This window comes from Calidris pugnax, unplaced genomic scaffold (genome assembly GCF_001431845.1).
Source record: "Calidris pugnax isolate Ruff unplaced genomic scaffold, ASM143184v1 scaffold151, whole genome shotgun sequence".
Classification (NCBI taxonomy): Eukaryota; Metazoa; Chordata; class Aves; order Charadriiformes; family Scolopacidae; genus Calidris; species Calidris pugnax.
In genome coordinates, this window is record NW_015090874.1 from 237,193 (window position 1) to 263,891 (window position 26,699).

A 26,699-nucleotide genomic window follows, 5' to 3' on the forward strand; every position below is an offset into this window, starting at 1 on the left:
AATTCACTTTCATTCAAGCAAGGAAAAGAAAACCCCAACAAACCAAGACTTCCCTTAATTTAATTTTTTTAATTTGACAAGAGTGAGCAAGGAAGAAAACTGTAAAAAGGTGACAGAAAGTAGAAACATGGTACTCTGTAAAACTCATTGTGACTACAGAAAGACTCATGGGGGATGTGACGGTAGATGGCTGTCTCGGCCACAGCGATCATGAAATACCTGAGTTTAAAATTTTCAGTGTAATAAGAGAACAGAACAGCAGAGTTGCTACCATGGATTTCAGATGAGAAAACTTTAAGCTATTCAGGGAGCTATTTAGCAGCATCCCCTGGGAATCTGCTTTATGAGGGCTTAGGAGTCCAGGAGTGATGGTCCGTTCTGAAGAACAACCCTTTAAAAGCACAGGAGCAGGCAATCCCATTGTGTCCTCAGTCAAGCAAGTGGGGCGGAAGACCAACTTATCTGAACAGGGAAATCTGCTTGGAAGCTTCAAACCTACTAGCAGAATTACGAAGACAAAATACTTTTAGCTCTGCTAGTTCAGCTCCAACAGGGTAGGTTTAGACTGAACATTAGGAAAGAATTTTTCATAGAAAGAGTGGTCGGGCATTGGAACAGGCTGCCCAGGGAGGGGGTGGAGTCACCATCCCTGGCTGTGTTTAAGGGACGTTTAGATGCAGTGCTAAGGGACATGGTGTAGGGGATGACCTTGTAGAGTAGGGTAGATGGTTGGACTCGATGATCCCAAGGGTCTCTTCCAACCTAGACGATTCTATGATTCTATGATATGTGTCCTGAATGTTTCCTCTTCCTGCAGCATAGACCCACAGGCTCCAGTGCAGATCCACCTAGGGGAAACTCCTGTCTGACCATGAAGGAGGTAGAAGAGCTGGAGATGTTGACCCAGAAACTAATGAAGGATATGGAGCATCCACCCCCAGCAGAGGCTGCTACTTCTGGTGCGTTCCCTCAGTGGACAGCAGTAGGACTAAGACTGTGGTGGGTTTTCATCTCTCCTAATCCCTTTCTTCTTCCATTGACAGAGCTCTGTGGCTTCTGCCGGAAGCCCCTGTCGCGAACCCAGCCAGCTGTGAAGGCCCTGGACTCCCTCTTCCATGTGGAATGCTTCACCTGCTTCAAATGTGAGAAGCAGCTGCAGGGGCAGCAGTTCTACAATGTGGATGAGAAGCCCTTCTGTGAGGACTGCTATGCTGTGAGTCACTGGGATGAAAGCTGCCGGAGAGAGCTGAGCTTGCTGTGGTTGCTCTCTCTTGCTTTCCCTTCCTCCTTAGAATCATAGAATGGTTAGGGTTGGAAGGGACCTCAAAGATCATCTAGTTCCAACCCCCCTGCCATGGGCAGGGACACCTCCCACCAGACCAGGTTGCTCAAGGCCCCATCCAGCCTGGCCTTGAACACCTCCAGGGATGGGGCATCCACAACTTCCCTGGGCAACCTGTTCCAGTGTCTCACCACCCTCACAGTAAAAAATTTCTTCCTGAGATCTAATCTGAATCTTTTTTCTTCCAATTTAAAACCGTTTCCCCTTGTCCTATCATTACCCTTCCTGGCAAAGAGTCCCTCCCCAGCTCTTCTATAGGCACCCTTCAGATATTGAAAGGCCGCTATAAGGTCTCCCCGGAGCCTCCTCTTCTCCAGGCTGAACAATCCCAGCTCCCTCAGCCTCCTTCCGTCTTGCCTGTCTCTAGCGTAGCCTCTTAGGGGCGAGGGCTTGTATTGATGTGTCTTTTCTTGCTTCCTTTGGGCTCAGGGGACCTTGGAAAAGTGCAGTGTCTGCAAGCAGACCATCACGGACCGGATGCTGAAGGCCACTGGTAACTCATACCATCCCCAGTGTTTCACCTGCGTGATGTGCCATACCCCTCTCGAGGGGACCTCTTTTATTGTGGACCAGGCCAACCAGCCTCACTGTGTGGATGACTACCACAGGTACGGAGGGAGCATGTGCCATGTGGTGTCCAAACAAAGGCAGATCCCCCTTGCACATGTTTGATTTTGCTGCAATATGGGGTTGGGTTGCCCATGTCATCTGTTGGAATTAGCAGAAGTAGCCACTTTGGCTCTGATGATTTATGACATTTTAGTCATGTGCACTTCGATAGGATAACCTCATCTGTAAAAGAGATGCCCAGCAACAACTTTACTCAGCTCAACTTGAAACCAACAGAATATAGAAATATTTACCACATGCTGTAGCTCAGGCCTGTTCTCTAACTCTTCAACAACTCTGTCAATCTGAAAGAAAATAAATAAAACCCAACAGATTAGCAAACTTGTGATGAACATCACATTTACAGGACTGAAAGGATGAGTAAGACAAACAAGCATTGAACTGAACTTGTTATACTCACGGAAATTTTATCTTCGTTATCCAAAAGCATGTCTACTGCTTTCTAAAGTAAAGAAAGAGAACCCAGTTAAGAAACAGCTACACACACCTTTTCTCACACTCCATATAGTATTGTGCTTGTTCACTGATGGGCATCAGATGAATACTGAAGACCTACTCTTTTCAGCAACAGTAATTCAGGGAGCAGTTTGCATAACATCAGCCTTCCCCAACAGCACAGTATTAACCAGAGAACATATCATGTATTCTTCCAGAATACTTCTCTTAAGTTTCCACACTAATAGCAATCAATATTGTGCACTTAAAATTGCAGGTGAAGTACGCCCATCCAATCGCGGGTCGCTGAAGGCCACTGTCAAATGATGTAGAAATACTATTTGTCCCATTGCAAAAGGGAAGTGCAGGGTGATGGCTGGACAGGAAACACACCATTCAACCTGCCCTACAGCTGGATCCCCCCAAAATATCCACACACCCACACCGTAACACAAGCAGACACCATCACGTAAGCAGAGCAGCCCCCAGGATTCTGCTTCCCTCTTAGAAGAGCAAACTTTGCTTCACATTCAAAAGATACAAGCCCATAGATTCCCAATATGTTTTACTCTATTTAACAAAAAAAGGATTATATTTTTTTCCCATGCAGTTTAAAATGGGCATACCATCATCTTTGGGACACAGTTATATATTTTAGCTCCAGTGCTTAAACAATCACTGCACTGAAAGTGCAGATCTACTTGGTTTCTGCCCAAGGATCATACCAAAACTCATTTGCTGAGGTTTTATAGCCAGCTGGGAAGAAAGAAGACTGAATTAATTACAAAACACATACTCCAACCACTAAGATTCTGTGATTCTGTGATTCATATTTTGGGAATTAGGTTAATAACCTTGCAAGCTTTCAGAAGCTGCAAAAAAAATACGTTTGTGAGCACAGGCAGTGCTTTCCTCAATCCTCCCAGTAATGGTGGGAAACTTCAGAAGAAACTGGCAAGCCCAGGATGTCAATACTTGGCTCAAGGACTGGTGCCTCCATCAAAACATTGGGTTTTTAAACCATGGAAGAGCCTTCAATAAACAAGGTATGCTGGGGCCTGATGAGAACCACCTGTCCCAATGGGGAAAATGCATCCCTGGGCATAACCAGGCAGGACTGATCGAGAGAGCTTTAAACTAGAATTGATGGCGGAAAGGGATACCAACAGGTAAGTTGGCAGTAGGTAAGCCAAGGGTTGGCATGGCGTCACCCGAAGGTGGCAATGCTAGTGGGAACACCTACACTGCTCGGGAACACGGAGGGCTCAAGAGTGTATCTGAACTGCTTGTACACCAACACATGCAGTATGAGAAGGAAACAGGATGAACTGGAAGCACTGGTCAGCTCCCAGATCACACTCTCAGTAAGTTTGCAGATGACACCAAACTGGGTGGGAGTGTTGATCTGCTTGAGGGTCGGAAGGCTCTACAGAGGGATCTGGACAGGTTGGATCCATGGGTCAAGGCCAATGGGATGAGGTTCAATAAGGCCAAGTGTCGGGCCCTGCATTTCAATCACAACAACCCCAGGAAACGCTACAGGCTGGGGGCAGAGTGGCTGGAGCTGCCCAGCAGAAAAGGACCTGGGGGTGTTGGTGGACAACCAGCTGAACATGAGCCAGCAGTGTGCCCAGGTGGCCAAGAAGGCCAACAGCACCCTGGCCTGTGTCAGGACCAGCGTGGCCAGCAGGAGCAGGGCAGTGATAGTGCCTCTGTCCTGGGCACTGGTGAGGCCTCACCTCGAGGGCTGTGTTCAGTTCTGGGCCCCTCACCACAGGAAGGACATTGAGGGGCTGGAGCGTGTCCAGAGGAGAGCCACCAAGCTGGGGAGGGGTCTGGAGAACAAGTCCTGTGAGGAGAGGCTGAGGGAACTGGGCATGTTGAGTTTGGAGAAGAGGAGGCTGAGGGGAGACCTCATTGTCCTCTACAACTCCCTGAAAGGAGGGTGTAGAGAGGTGGGTGTTGGTCTCTTCTCCCAAGGGAATAATGACGGGAACAGAGGAAATGGTCTGAAGTTGGGGCAGGGGAGGTTTAGATGAGATCTGAGGAAGAATGACTTTGCTGAGAGGGTGATCAGGCCCTGGAACAGCCTGTCCAGGGAGGTGGTGGAGTCACCATCCCTGGAGGGATTTCAGAAACGTGTAGACGTGGCACTTCAGGGCATGCTCTAGTGCCCGAGAGTATTGGTTTGTGAGTGGGTGTGATGTGGTGGGGTGTTTTTTTGTTTGCTTGTTTGTTTTTGTTTTGGTTTGGGTTTTTTTGTGTTTGGACTCGATCTTAGAGGTCCCTTCCAACCATGATGATTCTGTGATTAGTGAGATTGGTGGAATGAGTCCCACAGTTGGAGTGCTGGGATGGAAGGGTACAGGAGGGCCAGGCAGATGGAAGTGTTGCACTGTACGTATGGGAGAAGTTTCATTGTACAGCCCTTACAGTTAGTGATGATGTGGCTGGGAGCCTCTGGGTGAGAATTAGGGGGATGGAAGACATAGGAGATTTTGAGTGGGTGTCTACTACCAATCACCCAGTCAGGATGTAAGGCAATTAGGAGAAATTTCTGCAGTGGTAGCCCTTGTCCTTATGAGAGATTTCAACTTCCCAGACATGAACTGGGAATTATCATACTGCTGTGACGAGCAAGTCTTGGGCATTCCTGAAGTTTGTAAGAGTTGATTTCATGTTCCAAGTACTCTGTGAGGCAACTAGGAAAGATGCCCTCCTAGACTTGTTCATTGTGACTACAGAAAGACTCATGGGGGATGTGACGGTAGATGGCTGTCTCGGCCACAGCGATCATGAAATACCTGAGTTTAAAATTTTCAGTGTAATAAGAGAACAGAACAGCAGAGTTGCTACCATGGATTTCAGATGAGAAAACTTTAAGCTATTCAGGGAGCTATTTAGCAGCATCCCCTGGGAATCTGCTTTATGAGGGCTTAGGAGTCCAGGAGTGATGGTCCGTTCTGAAGAACAACCCTTTAAAAGCACAGGAGCAGGCAATCCCATTGTGTCCTCAGTCAAGCAAGTGGGGCGGAAGACCAACTTATCTGAACAGGGAAATCTGCTTGGAAGTCAGGAGGAAAAAGAAACTGTATGACCTCTGGAAGCGAGGCCAGGCTTCACAGAGCTGTAGATCATTTAGGTAGGGAGAAGACATGAAAGACCAGCTCAATTAGAGTTGAAATTGGTAATGTTGTTCCAGGTAAGAAAGGCTTTTTAAACTATATTAATGGCATGTGAAGGTCTGAAGAAAACATTGGACAAATACTTGCTGAAGATGGTCACCTGACAAATAGGGATGAATTAAATGAGGAGACATTCAATGCAATTTTTTGTAACACTGATAGACCTTGGGCTGCCCAGTCTCCTGAGTTGGAGGACCTTGACTGTGGGAACAGGGACTTAGGCACATCTAGATGGAGAAGGAGACTGAGAAGCAACCTCACTGTTCTCTACATCTCCCTGAGGAGGGGAATTGGAGAAGGAGGTGCTGATCCCTTCTCCCTGGTATCCAGTACCAGGATGTGTGGGAATGGCTCAAAGCTGTCGTTCAGTGACTTGTTATACTGTGTATATTATTCAATAGCAACTTAGGATGTTAGAATACAAAGCTAGAAAAACTCCAGTTAGAGCTATTAATTTTTCAAGATCTAACACTGACTTGTCTTAGACTTGGCAAAACGATTGTTGATGTCTTAAAACCACAACCTACTGCCCAGGGAGGCCAGGCACCGATGCCATGCTGTAAGTATGCACGGAGTGGGAATCCAGAACTCCTGCATTAAAAATCCACACCGATTCCTGCCCTGCGAGCTGAGAGAGGAAGGTCTGGGCTGTGGGCTAGCTCTGCACACCAAACTTCTGGAGGGGATGGTCACAGAGCTCCAAGGATGTCTCCTTTGGGCAGTAGAGGGCAGTACCAGACACCGTTAACAAATTCACAACGCTACAACCTACAGATATGAAACTCGAGGAGGTGTGTTTAGATTTCAGGGGGCTTACCTTCTCGAGCGGGCAGTGCGTGCTGTCCCTGAGAAAGGGCAGTAAATTGGGGCGATCGTACTCAGCGTAGAGACTGATCTGCTTCTCGTGATACCGCTGGCCTTTATGGTGGTCTCTCTTGAAGAGCTTGTGCAAATACTAGGAATCAAAAGTGAGAATCAGAGCTCAAAACTACTCAGGCAATATTATCGGTTGTCTGCTAAGAAAAAAACTATTTTCCTCAGGAATGTGCTAACGTACACTAAAAGACACAGACATTAAATCCTGATTCAAAGATTAATTTTACATTTTTCTGAAGTACCCTCATCACATCTCCAAAACCAGCTCTATCTAAAATAGCAGGCTTTCAGCAACAGTTTGGAAACTGTCCTTTAACCTTCAATGAAACCACTAGATTTTGAGTTTTACGGAAAACTTTGGATAAACATGTCAAATGAATCATTTTGGTTACCTAGATATGCTTGACCATTGGAGATAACTATAGATCAGCATTTTTACCACATAAATGTTTTAACCTCAAAGTACAGATACTGGAGCAAAGCTCCTTCTCTCTAGATGAGCACAAAAAAAGCCTTGAGAATCACCTGGAATCACCTGGAATCACACAGAAACCCGCTCTCCACCAGACAGATGCCCCGAGCCCCACTTGTACTCAGCAGCAAGTTAAATTTCCCTCCCTAACACAGCCCAAGCCCACGGTTACGCGTTACATATTCCACTGACAGCACCTTCAAACAGAAGAGGTGCTTTTGGAAGAGCAACGCAGAGCCACAGCCTTACAGTGAATACTGTGATTCTGCACAAACAAGAGTAATCCTGCAGTGTATGGGTGTTGCAGCTCTGGAAAGACAAGCAGTTCACTGTCTCTGTGGATGAGCAAAATCGTTGTTTCAGAGTTGCACTCAACATCCAATCCCATTTTTGTGTAGGGAAAAAGGAGGGATATGAGCAAAAATTAATTGACCAGAGGAGCCAAGTGTCTGCAATGCCATAAGGAGCACCTCGCAGCACGTGAACAAGTAAGCAGTATGTTATCAAGTTCTCACATTTTAAAATTATTTTACTATGGTAAAAATGCTATGGCCATGTTAAAAAATGAATTAGCAGAAGTAGCCACTTTGGCTCTGATGATTTATGACATTTTAGTCATGTGCACTTCGATAGGATAACCTCATCTGTAAAAGAGATGCCCAGCAACAACTTTACTCAGCTCAACTTGAAACCAACAGAACATATAAATATTTACCACATGCTGTAGCTCAGGCCTGTTTTCTAACTCTTCAACAACTCTGTCAATCTGAAAGAAAATAAATAAAACCCAACAGATTAGCAAACTTGTGATGAACATCACATTTACAGGACTGAAAGGATGAGTAAGACAAACAAGCATTGAACTGAACTTGTTATACTCACGGAAATTTTATCTTCGTTATCCAAAAGCATGTCTACTGCTTTCTAAAGTAAAGAAAGAGAACCCAGTTAAGAAACAGCTACACACACCTTTTCTCACACTCCATATAGTATTGTGCTTGTTCACTGATGGGCATCAGATGAATACTGAAGACCTACTCTTTTCAGCAACAGTAATTCAGGGAGCAGTTTGCATAACATCAGCCTTCCCCGACAGCACAGTATTAACCAGAGAACATATCATGTATTCTTCCAGAATACTTCTCTTAAGTTTCCACACTAATAGCAATCAATACTGGGCACTTAAAATTGCAGGTGAAGTACGCCCATCCAATTGCAGGTCATTGAAGGCCACTGTCAAATGATGTAGAAATACTATTTGTCCCATTGCAAAAGGGAAGTGCAGGGTGATGGCTGGACAGGAACCACACCATTCAACCTGCCCTACAGCTGGATCCCCCCAAAATATCCACACACCCACACCGTAACACAAGCAGACACCATCACGTAAGCAGAGCAGCCCCCAGGATTCTGCTTCCCTCTTAGAAGAGCAAACTTTGCTTCACATTCAAAAGATACAAGCCCATAGATTCCCAATATGTTTTACTCTATTTAACAAAAAAAGGATTATATTTTTTTCCCATGCAGTTTAAAATGGGCATACCATCATCTTTGGGACACAGTTATATATTTTAGCTCCAGTGCTTAAACAATCACTGCACTGAAAGTGCAGATCTACTTGGTTTCTGCCCAAGGATCATACCAAAACTCATTTGCTGAGGTTTTATAGCCAGCTGGGAAGAAAGAAGACTGAATTAATTACAAAACACATACTCCAACCACTAAGATTCTGTGATTCTGTGATTCATATTTTGGGAATTAGGTTAATAACCTTGCAAGCTTTCAGAAGCTGCAAAAAAAATACGTTTGTGAGCACAGGCAGTGCTTTCCTCAATCCTCCCAGTAATGGTGGGAAACTTCAGAAGAAACTGGCAAGCCCAGGATGTCAATACTTGGCTCAAGGACTGGTGCCTCCATCAAAACATTGGGTTTTTAAACCATGGAAGAGCCTTCAATAAACAAGGTATGCTGGGGCCTGATGAGAACCACCTGTCCCAATGGGGAAAATGCATCCCTGGGCATAACCAGGCAGGACTGATCGAGAGAGCTTTAAACTAGAATTGATGGCGGAAAGGGATACCAACAGGTAAGTTGGCAGTAGGTAAGCCAAGGGTTGGCATGGCGTCACCCGAAGGTGGCAATGCTAGTGGGAACACCTACACTGCTCGGGAACACGGAGGGCTCAAGAGTGTATCTGAACTGCTTGTACACCAACACATGCAGTATGAGAAGGAAACAGGATGAACTGGAAGCACTGGTCAGCTCCCAGATCACACTCTCAGTAAGTTTGCAGATGACACCAAACTGGGTGGGAGTGTTGATCTGCTTGAGGGTCGGAAGGCTCTACAGAGGGATCTGGACAGGTTGGATCCATGGGTCAAGGCCAATGGGATGAGGTTCAATAAGGCCAAGTGTCGGGCCCTGCATTTCAATCACAACAACCCCAGGAAACGCTACAGGCTGGGGGCAGAGTGGCTGGAGCTGCCCAGCAGAAAAGGACCTGGGGGTGTTGGTGGACAACCAGCTGAACATGAGCCAGCAGTGTGCCCAGGTGGCCAAGAAGGCCAACAGCACCCTGGCCTGTGTCAGGACCAGCGTGGCCAGCAGGAGCAGGGCAGTGATAGTGCCTCTGTCCTGGGCACTGGTGAGGCCTCACCTCGAGGGCTGTGTTCAGTTCTGGGCCCCTCACCACAGGAAGGACATTGAGGGGCTGGAGCGTGTCCAGAGGAGAGCCACCAAGCTGGGGAGGGGTCTGGAGAACAAGTCCTGTGAGGAGAGGCTGAGGGAACTGGGCATGTTGAGTTTGGAGAAGAGGAGGCTGAGGGGAGACCTCATTGTCCTCTACAACTCCCTGAAAGGAGGGTGTAGAGAGGTGGGTGTTGGTCTCTTCTCCCAAGGGAATAATGACGGGAACAGAGGAAATGGTCTGAAGTTGGGGCAGGGGAGGTTTAGATGAGATCTGAGGAAGAATGACTTTGCTGAGAGGGTGATCAGGCCCTGGAACAGCCTGTCCAGGGAGGTGGTGGAGTCACCATCCCTGGAGGGATTTCAGAAACGTGTAGACGTGGCACTTCAGGGCATGCTCTAGTGCCCGAGAGTATTGGTTTGTGAGTGGGTGTGATGTGGTGGGGTGTTTTTTTGTTTGCTTGTTTGTTTTTGTTTTGGTTTGGGTTTTTTTGTGTTTGGACTCGATCTTAGAGGTCCCTTCCAACCATGATGATTCTGTGATTAGTGAGATTGGTGGAATGAGTCCCACAGTTGGAGTGCTGGGATGGAAGGGTACAGGAGGGCCAGGCAGATGGAAGTGTTGCACTGTACGTATGGGAGAAGTTTCATTGTACAGCCCTTACAGTTAGTGATGATGTGGCTGGGAGCCTCTGGGTGAGAATTAGGGGGATGGAAGACATAGGAGATTTTGAGTGGGTGTCTACTACCAATCACCCAGTCAGGATGTAAGGCAATTAGGAGAAATTTCTGCAGTGGTAGCCCTTGTCCTTATGAGAGATTTCAACTTCCCAGACATGAACTGGGAATTATCATACTGCTGTGACGAGCAAGTCTTGGGCATTCCTGAAGTTTGTAAGAGTTGATTTCATGTTCCAAGTACTCTGTGAGGCAACTAGGAAAGATGCCCTCCTAGACTTGTTCATTGTGACTACAGAAAGACTCATGGGGGATGTGACGGTAGATGGCTGTCTCGGCCACAGCGATCATGAAATACCTGAGTTTAAAATTTTCAGTGTAATAAGAGAACAGAACAGCAGAGTTGCTACCATGGATTTCAGATGAGAAAACTTTAAGCTATTCAGGGAGCTATTTAGCAGCATCCCCTGGGAATCTGCTTTATGAGGGCTTAGGAGTCCAGGAGTGATGGTCCGTTCTGAAGAACAACCCTTTAAAAGCACAGGAGCAGGCAATCCCATTGTGTCCTCAGTCAAGCAAGTGGGGCGGAAGACCAACTTATCTGAACAGGGAAATCTGCTTGGAAGTCAGGAGGAAAAAGAAACTGTATGACCTCTGGAAGCGAGGCCAGGCTTCACAGAGCTGTAGATCATTTAGGTAGGGAGAAGACATGAAAGACCAGCTCAATTAGAGTTGAAATTGGTAATGTTGTTCCAGGTAAGAAAGGCTTTTTAAACTATATTAATGGCATGTGAAGGTCTGAAGAAAACATTGGACAAATACTTGCTGAAGATGGTCACCTGACAAATAGGGATGAATTAAATGAGGAGACATTCAATGCAATTTTTTGTAACACTGATAGACCTTGGGCTGCCCAGTCTCCTGAGTTGGAGGACCTTGACTGTGGGAACAGGGACTTAGGCACATCTAGATGGAGAAGGAGACTGAGAAGCAACCTCACTGTTCTCTACATCTCCCTGAGGAGGGGAATTGGAGAAGGAGGTGCTGATCCCTTCTCCCTGGTATCCAGTACCAGGATGTGTGGGAATGGCTCAAAGCTGTCCAGGGGAGGTTCAGACCAGACATTAGGAAGTCTTTCTTTACTGAGGGGGTGGTCAAACACTGAAAACAGGCTTCCCAGAGAGGTGTTCAACGCCCCAAGCCTGTCAGTGTTTAGAAGTCATTTGGATAATGCCCTTAACAACATGCTTTAACTTGGTCAAGCAGTGGGATTAGATGATCATTATAGGCTCCTTCCAACCAAAATAATCCATTCTATTCTATTGACAGCAGTGAAAGAAAAGTGGCAAGTACAGTTAACATATGCCTCACAATAAATTCACCACCTCCTTTCTATGGCTTATTAATAGCATTATTTGATTAGAAATGCAGAAAGAAGATCATCATGAAAGCCTACTTGCAAATCACAATGATCTCAGATGTGGTACACGTCTCACTGTGAGTGAGACACAGCAAACACTCTCTGCCTCAACACTATCTTTAGCTCATTTATTTTTAATCTATCCAAATATCTCTAGTGGAAAGTGAATACAGAATCATTAAGATCATCATACCTCTGAATCAAAATCCATGAGCAGAACTATTTTGTCTCTGATAGAACTGAAAAGATTGTGCTTGTGGATCAACTGGAAGACATCTTTATGTCTCAGAGTCAGGTAAATTTCTAGGGCTCTGCCATAGCGCTGGTCGTAAGTATACCTGATAAAAAACAATATTATAATACATGTGATACAATATTATAATAGATGTGATACCTAAATGTAGGAAAATTACCTATGAGTAAAAATATAAATATACTCTAGGATGTAAAGCTTGTTAGAATGCTACTTGATTTGATGAGTACCTAAATAGGTGCTGTGATTGACTTTTGTTATAAGGCAATAGAACAGTCATCTCTACTCAATATCAGCCACTGCATTTGTGTTTTGACCTGTGGTTGCTGCATTTTCATTTTCTGACTTTCAAACCACAGGGGAAGCCACACGAAACGTTAGCTTTTCTATTTTATGAACCTAATTGGAACTCTCTTCAGAGGTAACAAACTTTGTTCTCTTAAAACTTTGGGACAGACTGTAACATACCAATTGACAGTAGCTTTGCTTTCGTCACAGGAGGAGCATGAAAAGAACTTAACAGAGTTTTATCCCTGTATGACATAGCCTAGAACTAGATCAGTTTTGGCACATTTTCCAGCCACATATTTCCAACCACGCAGTAAACCTAAACACACTACTTTTGAAATAGTGAGGAAAAACCAACATTTTATTTTTCAGTGAGTAATTCTGAAATTAAAGTGTCACAATAGATGCTTTCTCTGACAGCATAAAGAGGAATGCTAGCTATTTGCTTTGGAAAAAGGAGTAGTAAATCCAATCTTATACTAAACTCTTTGCTTTCATACTCAGCATACACTTTATAAGGAAGTGAAAAGAATTGCTAAGCTCTGCAACCAGCAGAGTGGAGAGTAGAGAAAGTCGATACTCTATAGACTGCTGCAAAGCAGATATTTCTGTTAAGAGATTTAGGCAGATATTTATAAACTATAGCATGCTATTTCAAGCTTATTTTTTGTAACAGGAGTTTAAAATTGTACTCACAATTCTGCAAGTGTTCGTAGCAAAGTCCTGTTCTGGGGATCTTTCTTCAGGTGATCCACTACAGCTTGAACTATGATTGTGTTGTTGTAGAGATCTCCAGGCCACTCTTTTATCAGGGTTGCAAACCCCTAAAAGTATAAGAGATTGTAACAGAAACAGAAAGAACTGCCCAAGGAACATTTCAGAACATCAAAGCTTCAGCTAAGCCTCTGAGATGATACCTGCTGTGCTTCACCTCTAAGCCACTTTTACGTGCCCGCAGACACGCACAGTGCAGAACGCAGATTTTCCTTCTCAGGGCAATGTTATTAAGATTCATGAAGCTGGGTCTCTTTCAGGTGCTGTATGCTTTGTGCACACCTAGTTTTTATAATAAGTAACCAACCTCACAGTATTTGTGTGCTCTGAAGAACACTCCACGTATTCTTTTAAAAATCTAACCCAAAATTCATCTTTTTAACCTTTTCATTATGGTTAAATTGTCCATTGAAAATCTGTTTGAACAGAGGATTTGCTATCAGAATTCCACGTTGCTGAGGGTGTTTTGCTGGCAACAGATATTACATGTGGACACACCAGGCTACAGTACCTCGTAGTCACTCTCCAAAAATTCATGCAGGACCATTTCATAGATCAGAGGCTTCAAAACTGGGTCCCGTCTGGGCAAGTAACGACTAATTGCCTGTAGGAACAAAGAGAAAAAAGCCTCAGAAGAATGATACACAACATCCTGGTACACTGAGGATACAAAAAAGAATTGTTGTGAAACAAAATGCCAAAGCTACGTGAGAAACATGGCTCCTGGTGAACACTGGAAGCTCTGCATGTTCCTATTTGTAAGCAGCATCCTAAAGTTATTTACTTTAGGATTGCACACATTGTTTTTTGCGTTACTTATCTGAAATAATTTTCATTAGAAAGATAGCAGTAAGATACTAGATAGAATGGGAGTATCAGTGATTGATGACTTACTTATCTGAAAGAATTTTCATTAGAAAGATAGCAGTAAAATACTAGATAGAATGGGAGTATCAGTGATTGCACTTAGAGAAGTCTGAATATTTACTGCTAGTCATTTTGAAACTAAAACTCACAGAAGACCCCTCAGAAAAAGGCAGTTTTCAAAATCCATTTTGTCCAGTCTTGCTCTTCTACCTTGTAAAAAGATACAAGCATTCATCAGCTGAAAAATGTGCACTTTTGATTTACAACTTACGGAGGTCACTACATTTTATGAGGAGTTCTGTTTTGCCAGCTATTTTTACATACCCAAATGAAAATTAATTTGAGAATACATCTCTCCACGGAAAGGGAGAAGGCGTGCGATCTGTTGCTCTACAGGAGGTGTTAAGGAACTGCATTCTGGCAGGCAGGAGAGGACAACCTGCCAGAATGAATCAGCTCATACCCTGGAATTTCAGCAGAGCATCTTATTAGCATTATTATTCCATGCAACTAGAGACCAAGGTTATTACTGCCTGCCAAAATAAACCCTCCCGCTGCCAGCTGTGTTGGGACTTTGGGGTTTGTAGCTGAAGGCCCAATACTGATGAAATTTCTCCAAACACTCAGAGATGTTGCCTGTTGCCCACTAATGGCACACGGTGCTGTAGCACTTTGTTACTAAAGTTGCATGAACAAAGCAGGAGAAATAACACCTCACTACATTTTTATAGTTTTACACACAGCAGTGATTATTCCCAACGAAGCCTCCCAGTACTTAAATCAAAACAATTGCCCACATATTTCAATTAAAGTCTTCCATCTGCACGTGGAAAAGGAGGTAAAAATAAAAGACCAATAACAAAAGCATTGTTAATGACTTTGCAAAAATTAAAAGTTCATTGCTGACAGGAGACCTCTTCTCTCCCCACGCTGTTTGAGCTTGGCCAGTCTTTGAAACGAAGCGTGCTGCCAACATCAGCCCCCACCGTCTGTCACAGAATTTAATAGCTAACTCAGGGCACGGTCTTGCCAGCTGCCCTGGGGAATCATATTCCTCACCCCCTCATAACAAAAAAAAACCTCTTCTGGCCATAAAGAAAGCAAACTGGACATCAGCTGGAGACTCGAAGGCAGAGGATGTTCTCCAATGGCTGTCTTCTTACCCATTTTCTACCTTCCTGCCACCTCCTCAACAAAGAGCCTTGCCCAACTGGTGTTGCTGTGGCTCTTGGCCATGGTTTGGCCCCACGGTGAGCCGTGGAGCGGTGCAGATGCCTCGTTGCATGTGGGCCAGGCTGCCCAGAGGAAATCTCTCTAGCTCCCAAGTCCCACTGCTTTGAAGGAAAAGATCAACCACCTCCTGCAGTTTGGCCCCCGTGCTCAGCGAAGACTGAGAAGCATCCAACTTATTTTTAAGCCTCAGCACAAAGGTGACCAAAGACCCATCCTGGAGGTTACAGTCCCTTCCTATTTTATTTTTAAGCAGTAGTTAAGGAATGAGATCAAAGTTCCAGAATCAGGATGCCTTTGTATCAAACTCCTGAAGCACATGGTGAAAGCAACTTTAAATAAAAAGAGGATACTATACACAAAAATATTTTCTTCCTTTGTTTCTTCTTAAGACCTGCTTTCAGACTTTTGATCACTAGGTATAAAGGCAGGGTATACAGAAGAAAGCCCATATAGAAGTTGACATGAGATAGCCTAAAACATCTCACCAATAGCTGGACATCAGCTGGAGACTCAAAGGCAGAGGATGTTCTCCAACGGCTGTTTTCTTGCCCACTTTCTACCTTCCTGCCACCTCCTCAACGAAGAGCCTTGCCCAACCGGCGTTAGGGTGGCTCTTGGCCATGGTTTGGCCCCATGGCGAGCCGTGGAGCGGTGCAGATGCCTCATCACGTGGGGGCCAGGCTGCCCAGAGGAAATCTCTCTAGCTCCCAAGTCCCACTGCTTTGAAGGAAAAGCACAACCACCTCCTGTGGTTTGGACCCTGTGCTCAGCAAAGACTGAGAAGCATCCAACTTATTTTTAAGCCTCAGCACAAAGGTGACCAAAGACCCATCCTGGAGGTTACAGTCCCTTGCTATTTTATTTTTAAGCAGTAGTTAAGGAATGAGATGAGAAAGTTCCAGAATCAGGATGCCTTTGTATCAAACTCCTGAAGCACATGGTGAAAGCAACTTTAAATAAAAAGAAGATACTATACACAAAAATATTTTCTTCCTTTGTTTCTTCTTAAGACCTGCTTTCAGACTTTTGATCACTAGGTATAAAGGCAGGGTATACAGAAGAAAGCCCATATAGAAGTTGACATGAGATAGCCTAAAACATCTCACCAATAAGCTGCCCAAACCACAATATTTATTCCTCACAGGATAGCTATGAGACAAAAAAAGGCTGTCCAGATAATACTGCTCTATGCTCTGCCCACCACAGTCGGGTGAAGTCTTTCATGTGTCCTCTACCCAACGTCTGGTCATTAAAGCATTGTTGCTGCTGCTGCTAGGTGATCATCCTGCAGCTAGTGAAAGCCACTGCTGTCACAGCAAAGTCAACAGAACGGAGCACATCCCTCATGCCACAATGGCCAGCACTCATAGGGTTTGGCATCTTCCTCCCAACCCACCTTCCTCAGCTGTCTGACTGGAGGCATTGGGTTTTACACTGAAGTAACTCCAGCACAAGTATGTAATTCCATCACACCACAGCTGCTGGAGGAAGAGAGGAGCAGATTGCTGCAAAACTCTAAAATCTTGAAACTGCCATATCAAGGTTTGCTAGAGGACATTCACCCAAGACAGGAGAGACATCAAGACCAAAATACAGCCTTTGGTAGACAGACAGGACCTTTGAGTACAGAACACTCAAAAAAACCCACACGCAAACAAACACCACACACATCCCACAGGCTTTGACATTGGAGTATCACTAATTAGTCCCTCTGCAGGAAGGGAAGTTTAAACCTGCAAGTTTAAAGTTGAAGTTCCACTGCCACCTCAGTTATTGGCAAGTTACCTCATATGGGAAACGTCAGATTTCAGGCAACTTATATGCGGTGCAAATTGCTTTTGAAATACACTTTGTCTCCAAATCTCGAACACATTCTCATCAGCGTTTAAAGCCATTATAGCCATTAAACACCTGCTGGTTTTTAATACCTGCTGGTCAGGCAAATAGGTAAAAATTCCAAATAGCATACGAGTGACCCCAAGCATTTAAAAAAACACTTCATTTAGATCTCGCTTAACTTAGTTCATCCTTTATGATATTCTGGTATCTTTAGGAATGTGGGAAAAGTTAAATTGCAATAGTAAAATAAGAAAGGCATCTTCCAGAACTGCAGCTTGAAGCTGAATAATGTAACAGACTGCATCTTACATTTTCCTAAGTCCACTTTCAAGGGGCTGAAAACAACCAACTGTTTAGAAAGGCAGTAATTTAGCAGAGACGTTTTTGCAGCAAACCTGCAAATATTTTTATATTTTACAGTCTGCTGGATGACATAAGTGGAGACAAGAAAAACATCCATTCCAGACACTTGCATCTAAAAAAACCCAACGAAATAAAGCCAAAAGGCCTGAGAAGCACTGTAGCAAAATTTCACCTGCACCCGCACTCAGGTTCTTTATTGGATTGAAATAAAGAGATAGAAACGTGAAATTTCATCTTCCAAGGTGGTAAAGGGTGCACCGAACCACTAAGAACTCAGAGGAAAGGCAGTGCTGTGGCTCTAAAACAAAAGCCAGACATTTCTGAAAACCGTGATGCTGAAAGACTTTCACTCTTGGAGCAGAATCAAACAGTTCAAACCCAGCAAGGGACCGCACGCTGTGAGATCTTAATAATATGTCCTTTTTGGCTCATTGAGTTTGAATAGGAAGACATAAAATTCAGAAATAAACGTAAACGCGTTACCAAAGGGAGTGCACGTAACGTTTTCTACCGGTTTGGCAGCGACAGGGCTATAGCCTTACATCCTGGGCAATTTATTAACTGAGAATCTCACATTAAACGTGTGCCATTATGGTAGCTGGTTTGTGACCAGGGAAAACACAAGACAGAGCAGACTGCTCCTCTTTCTTGGCACGGTTTCTAGCACCCAGCAGAGGTTTTCCCCTGTTTCTTTGCAATTTAACTATACTTCGAGACTGTGACACAAGCTGTGGCTTGGATTTTCAGGAAAGGTTGGCACCCACAGGGGCTATTTTCCTTAGGGGTAGGATTTTTCAGGATATGCTGGGAGTAAAAAGTCCATGGGCAAGATGCATTTAACTGTGAGCATCTTTGCAAGTAAAGGCTTTGGGGGTGGCTCTTCTACCTGGGGGCTGCTAACAAGGTAAGAACAGGTAGCTGAGTACCTGGGTGTGCTACGCCTCCAACACTGTTTTGAGGCTTGTTAACATATAGACATTAATCTGAAAGACAACTGTACAGCTAGAGATGCAGGGCAGGAATTTCAATGGCTGTGTTGTATCCTGTTAGCCCACTAGGGCCATTAAATGTGATCTTTTAGATACTTGGTCAAAACACGCGGGGAATAGAGCGTGCCAATTACTAGTGAGCAGAGACAGAAATTAACTTACCTTAAGCTGACCTATTTCTTTAAACTTGTAAACTTCAAATTCCCAGAGTTCTGTGTTTTTGCCAAGAATTTTCTGGCACTTTCTGGAAGGAAGATGAAAGGGAAGAGAACAAAAGTAGGGACATAGAATACTACGAATGTGACAGCATTACTACAACGATTCCTTTCTCCTCCCTATCAAGACACTTTCAAAGGTGACTTATTTTGGCAACCATTGCTTCAAGCAGAGTATGCCCAGTACTTCTCCTTTCAGATCTTACAATTTTGTTGTATCCTAGAGGACTTAACTGCTTACTATACATTCACCCTTATTGATTAAGGACATATCAGCTTTATGAGTGAAGTTTAAGTCCTAGCAGAGAAAAATGGAGCACTTAAAAAGATATGCTTACACTTACACATCCAAGAAAACATAAATCTTAGGTAATTTTTGATACTTACTATAGATATCCATATTTGACAATTTTGTTTACACCCACATAACCACAAATTATATTCTGATGGTCTTATGTGTAATGATGCATTAATAAATTTAGATTTAAATTCATAAATTTAGATTTAGCCTGGACAGGCTGGAGAGGTGGGCCCAGGAATTATACAACCACAAATTATATTCTGATGGTCTTATGTGTAACAATGCATTAATAAATTTAGATTATCAACGTCCAAAAAAAACCTCAGTTTTGAAAATCTAGTGTGACTTTGAAAAATCAACGCTGACTTTCAAAAATACATGTGTCTCAATTCTAGTTAAATATTAGAAAGTTTAGGAACTAACTTTTGCATCACTACAGGCAAGAAAATGTAGGGCACAGTGATACATCTCTGTTTGGAAACTTCAGAAATTCCACAACACATAGAAAATCAACATGACAAAATACTTCCGAATCAATAATTTGCTTTTGCTTTTCCCCACGCGCGCAGACACACTTAAGACAACAAAGAAAATCTTTAATAGTAAGTTACCGGGCAGCCAGGTCATACTCTCCTTTCTCCACTAGGTGATTTATATAGGCTAAGCCAATGTCCTAAAGGGGATAAAAATAAATAATCGTCCAAAGAAAACCTCAGTTTTGAAAATCTAGTGTGACTTTGAAAAATCAACGCTGACTTTCAAAAATACATGTGTCTCAATTCTAGTTAAATATTAGAAAGTTTAGGAACTAACTTTTGCATCACTACAGGCAAGAAAATGTAGGGCACAGTGATACATCTCTATGTTTGGAAACTTCAGAAATTCCACAACACATAGAAAATCAACATGACAAAATACTTCCGAATCAATAATTTGCTTTTGCTTTTCCCCACGCGCGCAGACACACTTAAGACAACAAAGAAAATCTTTAATAGTAAGTTACCGGGCAGCCAGGTCATACTCTCCTTTCTCCACTAGGTGATTTATATAGGCTAAGCCAATGTCCTAAAGGGGATAAAAATAAATAATTAGTTAGTCAACTACTTGATTGCCACAGGAACTATCATTCCAGCTGTTTGCATCACTGTTAAGTGAAACACTAGGCCCTAAGTGGAGACCCCGAGTTAGATGTAGGGCCCACAGAACAGCCAACACAAAATACCTTCCTACACCACTCATGGGTTCAAATTAAGTTGCCCTTTTAAATAATTCCCATAACCTCATTGACACAGAAAAGACTGTGCCACCTCTACATGCTAAGGATTGTTCAAAACACATAGCTGATCATTCAGTGCTTGTATTTGTTATCTCAAAAAGAAACCCACCAGCCATTGTATGAGACACTTTCTTTTATCAACACCAAGTCTGTAGGAGGAAAAAATGTTGATTGAGAATATAAATCCTACTGCTGCTCCACAAAGTAAAGGAATTACTGATAATTTAGCAAGATTATTATGTATTATTACATAATAAATTGCCCTTTTCAAGAGTTTATCACACAGGTCAGCTGTTAAATTTTTCTGGTAGGTGTTGAATATATTAAATTTTGGTGAAACAGTCATGCCTTCTGCTGCAATCTCAACGTGGTGTCAAGGTCAACACAGCCCAGTGTACCTACTGCATGACTTCAGAATCACATCACTTAAAGGCACATTACTTATATTTTTTTTTTTTTTTGAAACAGAGAAAGCTGTACAATGAAAAATAAGTCATTGTTTCCTACAAAAATAAACATCTGGGTCTTCTCAGGCACAACATAAATTTTTTGATCAATATCAAGGACAATACTGAGCAGAGGAGAATATCAACAGAGGTATCCAACATCTTCAATAGATCAATCTCCAAAGTTAAAAAAAAATTTAGAGTTTTACTCCACTGTAGGTTCCACCTTTGTATTTTTAACTTCACCATTCTCAAGAATGGAGATTTCTGGCAGCCTCTTTCTCCTATGGGCCAGCTCCCCAGTGAGCAGAAAAGACAATATAAGGGAAGGAGCTGTAGATGTGTGGTTGTTTAGGACCCTTGTATTCTGCTCAAGGGGTACGGAGGGGCAGTGATCATTACTGTAACCTAAAAAATCCCTAGGACCACCAGACTTGTTCAGTGGTGTGAGTGTGGTCTGATCACTGCTGGGCAGTGAGAGCATAAGTTGTTTTAAATCCCTGTCCCACTAACCCTTCACTTAAGAGCTTGGTGTCAATATTTTTTTCCTCAACACATTCCATGGATTTTGCATTGGAGACCAAACACCCAACAACTCCACTTGTATACGCCCACACTGAATTTCATCCTAGCGGAGCAAATTTCTGCAAACCAAGAGGAAAGCTTTTTTGTTTGTTTGTTTTCCTCCTGTTTACACCTTTCACAAGGGTCACAGAGCAGCTAAATCATACAAACTCTGTGGTAGGCCATGGCATGCCATTAGGTCTTGATTCAACTTCTGGACTCGACAAGAAAAAAAGAATTTTTAAGACATACTGATACACAGTGTGCACATTACACCAGTAATCTGGCTAAAAATTAAACATATCTTCTAACACACTCTACTTAAATACAAACTTCCATTTAAAGAAACAGCAGGATTAATGAAACACTAATGTGTTCACACTGAGGTCAATTTAAACACACCAAAAAAAAAAAAAAAGACCTAAAATTAGCAATGCTTTTGTGGCTATTACACTATCCTCCCTTTTGCATTAAACTCAATATCCTTTGTTGCTCAGTGAAGGGACTATAAACATGGGAAATAAGTATAAAGAAGAAAAGGAGCTTAACTATGTAAAATAATGAGAATTGCAAAGCAACCTGAGAGAGCTAGATGTGAAACTGCAACTGAATTTCAATAGCATTTAAAAGGTCTTCCAAGTGCACCTTTTAAACTCCTGCCAAAACCCTGTCACATGTACAAGGTAAAAGTTAAAGAGAAATGTGTCACCTCCCTCCCATCTCTAATATTGTAATACTTGAAACAGCAAATTAAATGCAAAAGCAAAAGGAAACAAAAACCCTATCAGCAATCAGAGAAGTGGAATTCTCTTCTTTTTACAGCAAATTAAATAAAGCAAAAGCAAACAAAAACCCTATCAGCAATCAGAGAAGTGGAATTCTCTTCTTTTTAATGTCAATAGCACCTTCAGAAGATCCATCTCTTTTTGTGTTTTGCACATGAACACTCCTGTTCTACAGCAGAAAGCAAGGAATTGAAGGCTAGTTGGAGTATGCCTAACAGATATTGTCTGGTGTGTCACACAACAGGGAACGTAGTCGTGGCACCTCACAGCATTCTACAAGAACTCAGATATTTTCTTGGGAATAGAAGTTTTGAGACTTACCAAAATCTTGTGCTTTTTAATGGTTTTCTGACTGATCTCAGCTGCCATCAAAGCTTCCTATATTCAAAAAGTAGAAAACAGGGTTACCAGCCAAATACACAAACTTTCAATACAGAAAGCTCTAGAACTGCATAAATCAACTATTTTTTTCAGAGCAGGGCGTTCGAAGCACTAGAATTTTTAATGCCACGGTTGGGTGAGCAGCTTTGAATTCATACTCAAACAAAAGCAGTCAACCAAAGAGAAAACTACTTTTGTTTCCATCTGGGTTCACTCCACATTACTATATTAGGATCAAATCGCAAGATTACAACAAAACAGACAATGCAATCGCGTTGCATCATTTTCAAATGAGAACTCTTCACTACCAAAACCTGTGCAAAAACAAAAATCATCAGAAAAAGGGGTGGGGGAAAGCTACCTTTCACTTCCCCAGCCCAAAAGTCTTCTCCAGTCAGAGTGATTTATATTTAAGCGTAATTTGCCCTTCTTTTACCTCTTTCACAAACAAAGCTGGCACTTTTACAAACAAAACAAAACCTTTAGCGTACATCATAACACACAAGCTATCTGCTACCTCCAATGGCTTTCACAAAGGCACACACACAGCTGTCACTAGCAAATTACTGGAGTCTTCAGGGACCAAATGCTGTGATTTACATAAACTGCAAAACTGCGCTCATCATATGAGTTTGCTATTCAGATGCAAAAGCATCCACAAGGATATAAACATATCTGCATCAGGAATATCATGATTGCATTAACAAAAGGAATACGTGCCAAATGGATTTCTGGCGTTTTTTTTTCCTTCTTATAATGGGCATCCAACAAATGACACAAACAAGAATTTACAATTTACTTGATGCACCGTAACAAGTGTCCTATGCCATTAACTGCAGGACTTCAGAACCCAGAACACTGAGTGCACGTTGATATTGTCTCTAAGAATTTATTATTATTGTTTCAGGTGTTTTGATATACATGCTTAAATACACCAATATTTACACAACCAAATACCAAGTTGTTTTTTTCCAAGGGAGCTGTATATCCCTGTATTTTAATATTGGCTCTGCCTTTTTCTGAGTAACACTATTTTCAGCACCAATACCTACAGTTCGAGCCTGTATGACTTGACTTGACTTTTACTTGCCCAAGGCAAGTAACACGGAGCATCACACAGTACCCTACCACAAGCTTCTCGTTCTACAGTGGAAGGGACATCATGGAATCAGGAATTGTCAGAGTTGGAAGGGACCTCTAGAGACCATCCAGTCCAACTCCCCTGCCAAAGCAGGGCTGCCCAGAGCACATCACTCAGGAGCATCCAGGTGGGGCTTGGAGATCTCCAGAGAAGGGGACTCCACACCCTCCCTGGGCAGCCTCTTCCAGGGGTCCCCAGATACAGAATGGGAAAAATCTAATATATTGCCCACCAAGTCCGTTTCCCTTCCCTCTTTAGTTGGGAGAGATCTAGAAAAACATCCACGTAGCTCATTAGTTAACTGTTCTCCTGCTTTAAAGCCAAAACCCAGCTTTCATAATTTTCAGTGACAGCTAATAAATTTCATATGTGATGCTGAGAGCACTATTCACAGCATCTAATGCAGCTACCTCACTTGGGCCCCATTCAGATGAGTTGTTTCAACAGGAAAACTAATTCTCCAGAGAGATAGCGAGATGTACAGTCAACACTTACCCTTCACAAGCATTTAGTCAATGACTGTAGGAACAGAAACTAGCCAATCCAAATGACCTAGCAAAGTTCATTATCCCACCCCGATTTCCAAACCAGGAAAGCCTGAAGGAAAGGATATTGCAAAAATTACTTCGTATTTCTTCTTCTCAAGAAGCCAGTCAATGTGGTCATCTTGGTCCCGCTCTTTAGCCACAACCACATCTCTTGGGCTGATGATATAAAAAAGTGATTCACCTTCCGAATACTCTGCAAATGCATACACAGTTTTATCATTATTATTATATTTGCCTTAAGTAAAGCCTTACTTTTTAGTACACCCTTGAGGGGAATTTAAAAAGAGGAAATGCAAGGAAGACAGCAAGGCTACTCCTGCAGAACATGCTTGTTTGGGAAGCAGTATCCTCCAATAAATTAAAACTGGTTTAAATGGCAAAATAGCCTTAAAAAAAAAAAAATCACTACAGCTTATTGCAAATTCTGATTCATCCACTATGTGTAAACTTTATGATGGTTTAGAACACATTATTATACTTTTAGAGGACTATTACACTACATAGCCTGCAATAAACTTACCCTCCCCATCAAGGTCAAGGCCATCAAAAGCATAAATGATAGATGCCATAACCTCTGGGGACACAGCACATCATTACAGCAATGCATTTGCAGTCCTATAAGTTAAGGTTATATGTATAATGCATTTGCTTATACCATAAGCCTTTATTTTTAAGTAAGCTCAAAGTAAAAATGTACTTAAAGGTAAAATCAGACACAAAAGATGACTATTCAGAATAGTTACTATTTCCCATGAAGAAACACCATCAATATTTTGTAGGTACAGGAAAGAAAATCATCCCCCATCCTTTATCTGTATCTATACATGCATACAAATATACTCCTGAACTGATAAGCAATTCACAAAATAGTGCTTTATTTTAAAGCCATCCAAAAAATTTAGACTTGTCAGATTAACAAGCATATTCATTAAGCAAATAAGTACACCTGTGGGCATCAATGTTCTGCTTAGGGACATGTATAAAGAAATCCCCATTCTACAGATCGCAGCAGAGATGTTTTGGAGATCAGGAGGAGATATACTATATTTCTAGTGGCTTAAGGGCATTGATGTACACAAAGAGGCCTGCCAAGCCTATGATTTGAAGCATGCTGCCAGAGAAGATGCTTAAAAATCAGATTCATGGATTTGAAAAGCCAGAAGGAATGCTTCTGTATAACACAGGCTGCATAATCTTCACCAAGGAATTTTGCATCAGCTTTGCCATGCACCTTTCTGAACCACAACACATGTATCAGAAAACCATCCCATCTTATTTAAAAGACTGGTATGTATTGTGCCAGGGCTTAATCTCCCTGCCTGTTGCATAATTAAACCTATCTTCTAGGCTGAACTTGCCAAACTCTAGTTTCCATTCATTCCATTTCACCGTTTTGGGGTGTGTTGTACACCAATAGCTTTGCCAGTACAGGGAGGCTAAATAGCAGCGTGCCCCTTTTCAGTGGATCCAGGTGCACCTGACTGTAGCATTTATTTCAGCTTTGTCTCTAAAGCAGCTTTTCCAGAGACGGTATCACTTAGTTCACTACTCCTGAAGCTTGTTGTGTCCAAAGAGACACAAGAGCTCCTATGGATCATGTGCTGAATACATCTCCATCAAAGATACCACCGTCCACGACACCAGATGTTATACGAGATTTTTATTTTTGCCTTCCCCAGTATCTCTGATTTAATAGATGGCATTACAAATCATGATGTTTAAATATGCACATTTGTCTTCTTTCATGTGACTGGTTCTTGTGGATTTCTACTTTACATTTCAGTGTCATGAGCAGTTAGAGACAGTTATTCAAGGACACTTAGTCACTTAGTTCACTACTCCTGAAGCCTGTTGTGTCCAAAGAGACACAAGAGCTCCTATGGATCACGTGTTGAATACATCTCCATCAAAGATACCACCGTCCACGACACCAGATGTTATACGAGATTTTTATTTTTGCCTTCCCCAGTATCTCTGATTTAATAGATGGTATGGATCACGTGTTGAATACATCTCCATCAAAGATACCACCGTCCACGATACCAGATGTTACATGAGATCTGTATTTCTGCCTTCCCCAGTATCTCTGATTTAATAGATGGCATTACAAATCATGATGTTTAAATACGCACATTTGTCTTCTTTCATGTAACTGGTTCTTGTGGATTTCTACTTTATATTTCAGTGTCATGAGCAGTTAGAGACAGTTATTCAAGGAGATGACAGAAAAATGAAAAAGGAGGCTAAGTCCTCCCAAAAGAAGTTTTTTTTATTAAAATAAAACAAAATAATATTAAGACCACTTACCTAAATGATAATCTCTACATTCATTTTCCTGAAATCCTCGTACTGTTAGTGCATCAGAAGAGATCTCTTCACAGGACTCGGGTAGGGGTTGTACAATGTCCAGTCTAGGCCTTGCACAACACTCCACTTCCTAGAAAAGCACAAACATCTTAGTTGCATCCTACACAATTTACCTTAGCAATGCCAACGGATGGTCATCTACAAACAAGGCTGAAATTCAACAGATACAAACACTCCCAAAGGTCCAGTACTTAGTTGGGAACCATGCAAGTTGCAAAGATGTGCTCCACAGAGTTGCCATAACCACATCTGAAACGCAAAGGGAAGTTATTCCTACTCTTGGCTTGCTTCCCTTGAACAGATCAGCGCAGAGAAGGAGGTTTAGACAGAATACAGGTCTAACCCT

At 42.6% G+C, this 26,699-nt stretch overlaps 1 protein-coding gene across 1 annotated transcript in view; it reads right to left on the reverse strand.

Annotated features, from left to right (window-relative positions):
- The window catches only part of VPS41 (VPS41 HOPS complex subunit), a 135,586-nt gene that overhangs the window by 27,372 nt on the left and 81,515 nt on the right, over positions 1-26,699 (reverse strand). The window contains exons 12-22 of the mRNA XM_014946159.1: positions 26,294-26,423; positions 24,064-24,179; positions 22,238-22,294; positions 19,849-19,910; positions 18,492-18,573; positions 13,550-13,642; positions 12,961-13,088; positions 11,917-12,061; positions 7,823-7,864; positions 7,656-7,706; positions 6,410-6,547 (exon numbers count right to left, since the gene is read on the reverse strand). Coding sequence (XP_014801645.1) covers positions 6,410-6,547; positions 7,656-7,706; positions 7,823-7,864; positions 11,917-12,061; positions 12,961-13,088; positions 13,550-13,642; positions 18,492-18,573; positions 19,849-19,910; positions 22,238-22,294; positions 24,064-24,179; positions 26,294-26,423 — 1,044 coding nt within the window. The remainder of the gene's footprint in view (positions 1-6,409; positions 6,548-7,655; positions 7,707-7,822; positions 7,865-11,916; positions 12,062-12,960; positions 13,089-13,549; positions 13,643-18,491; positions 18,574-19,848; positions 19,911-22,237; positions 22,295-24,063; positions 24,180-26,293; positions 26,424-26,699) is intronic.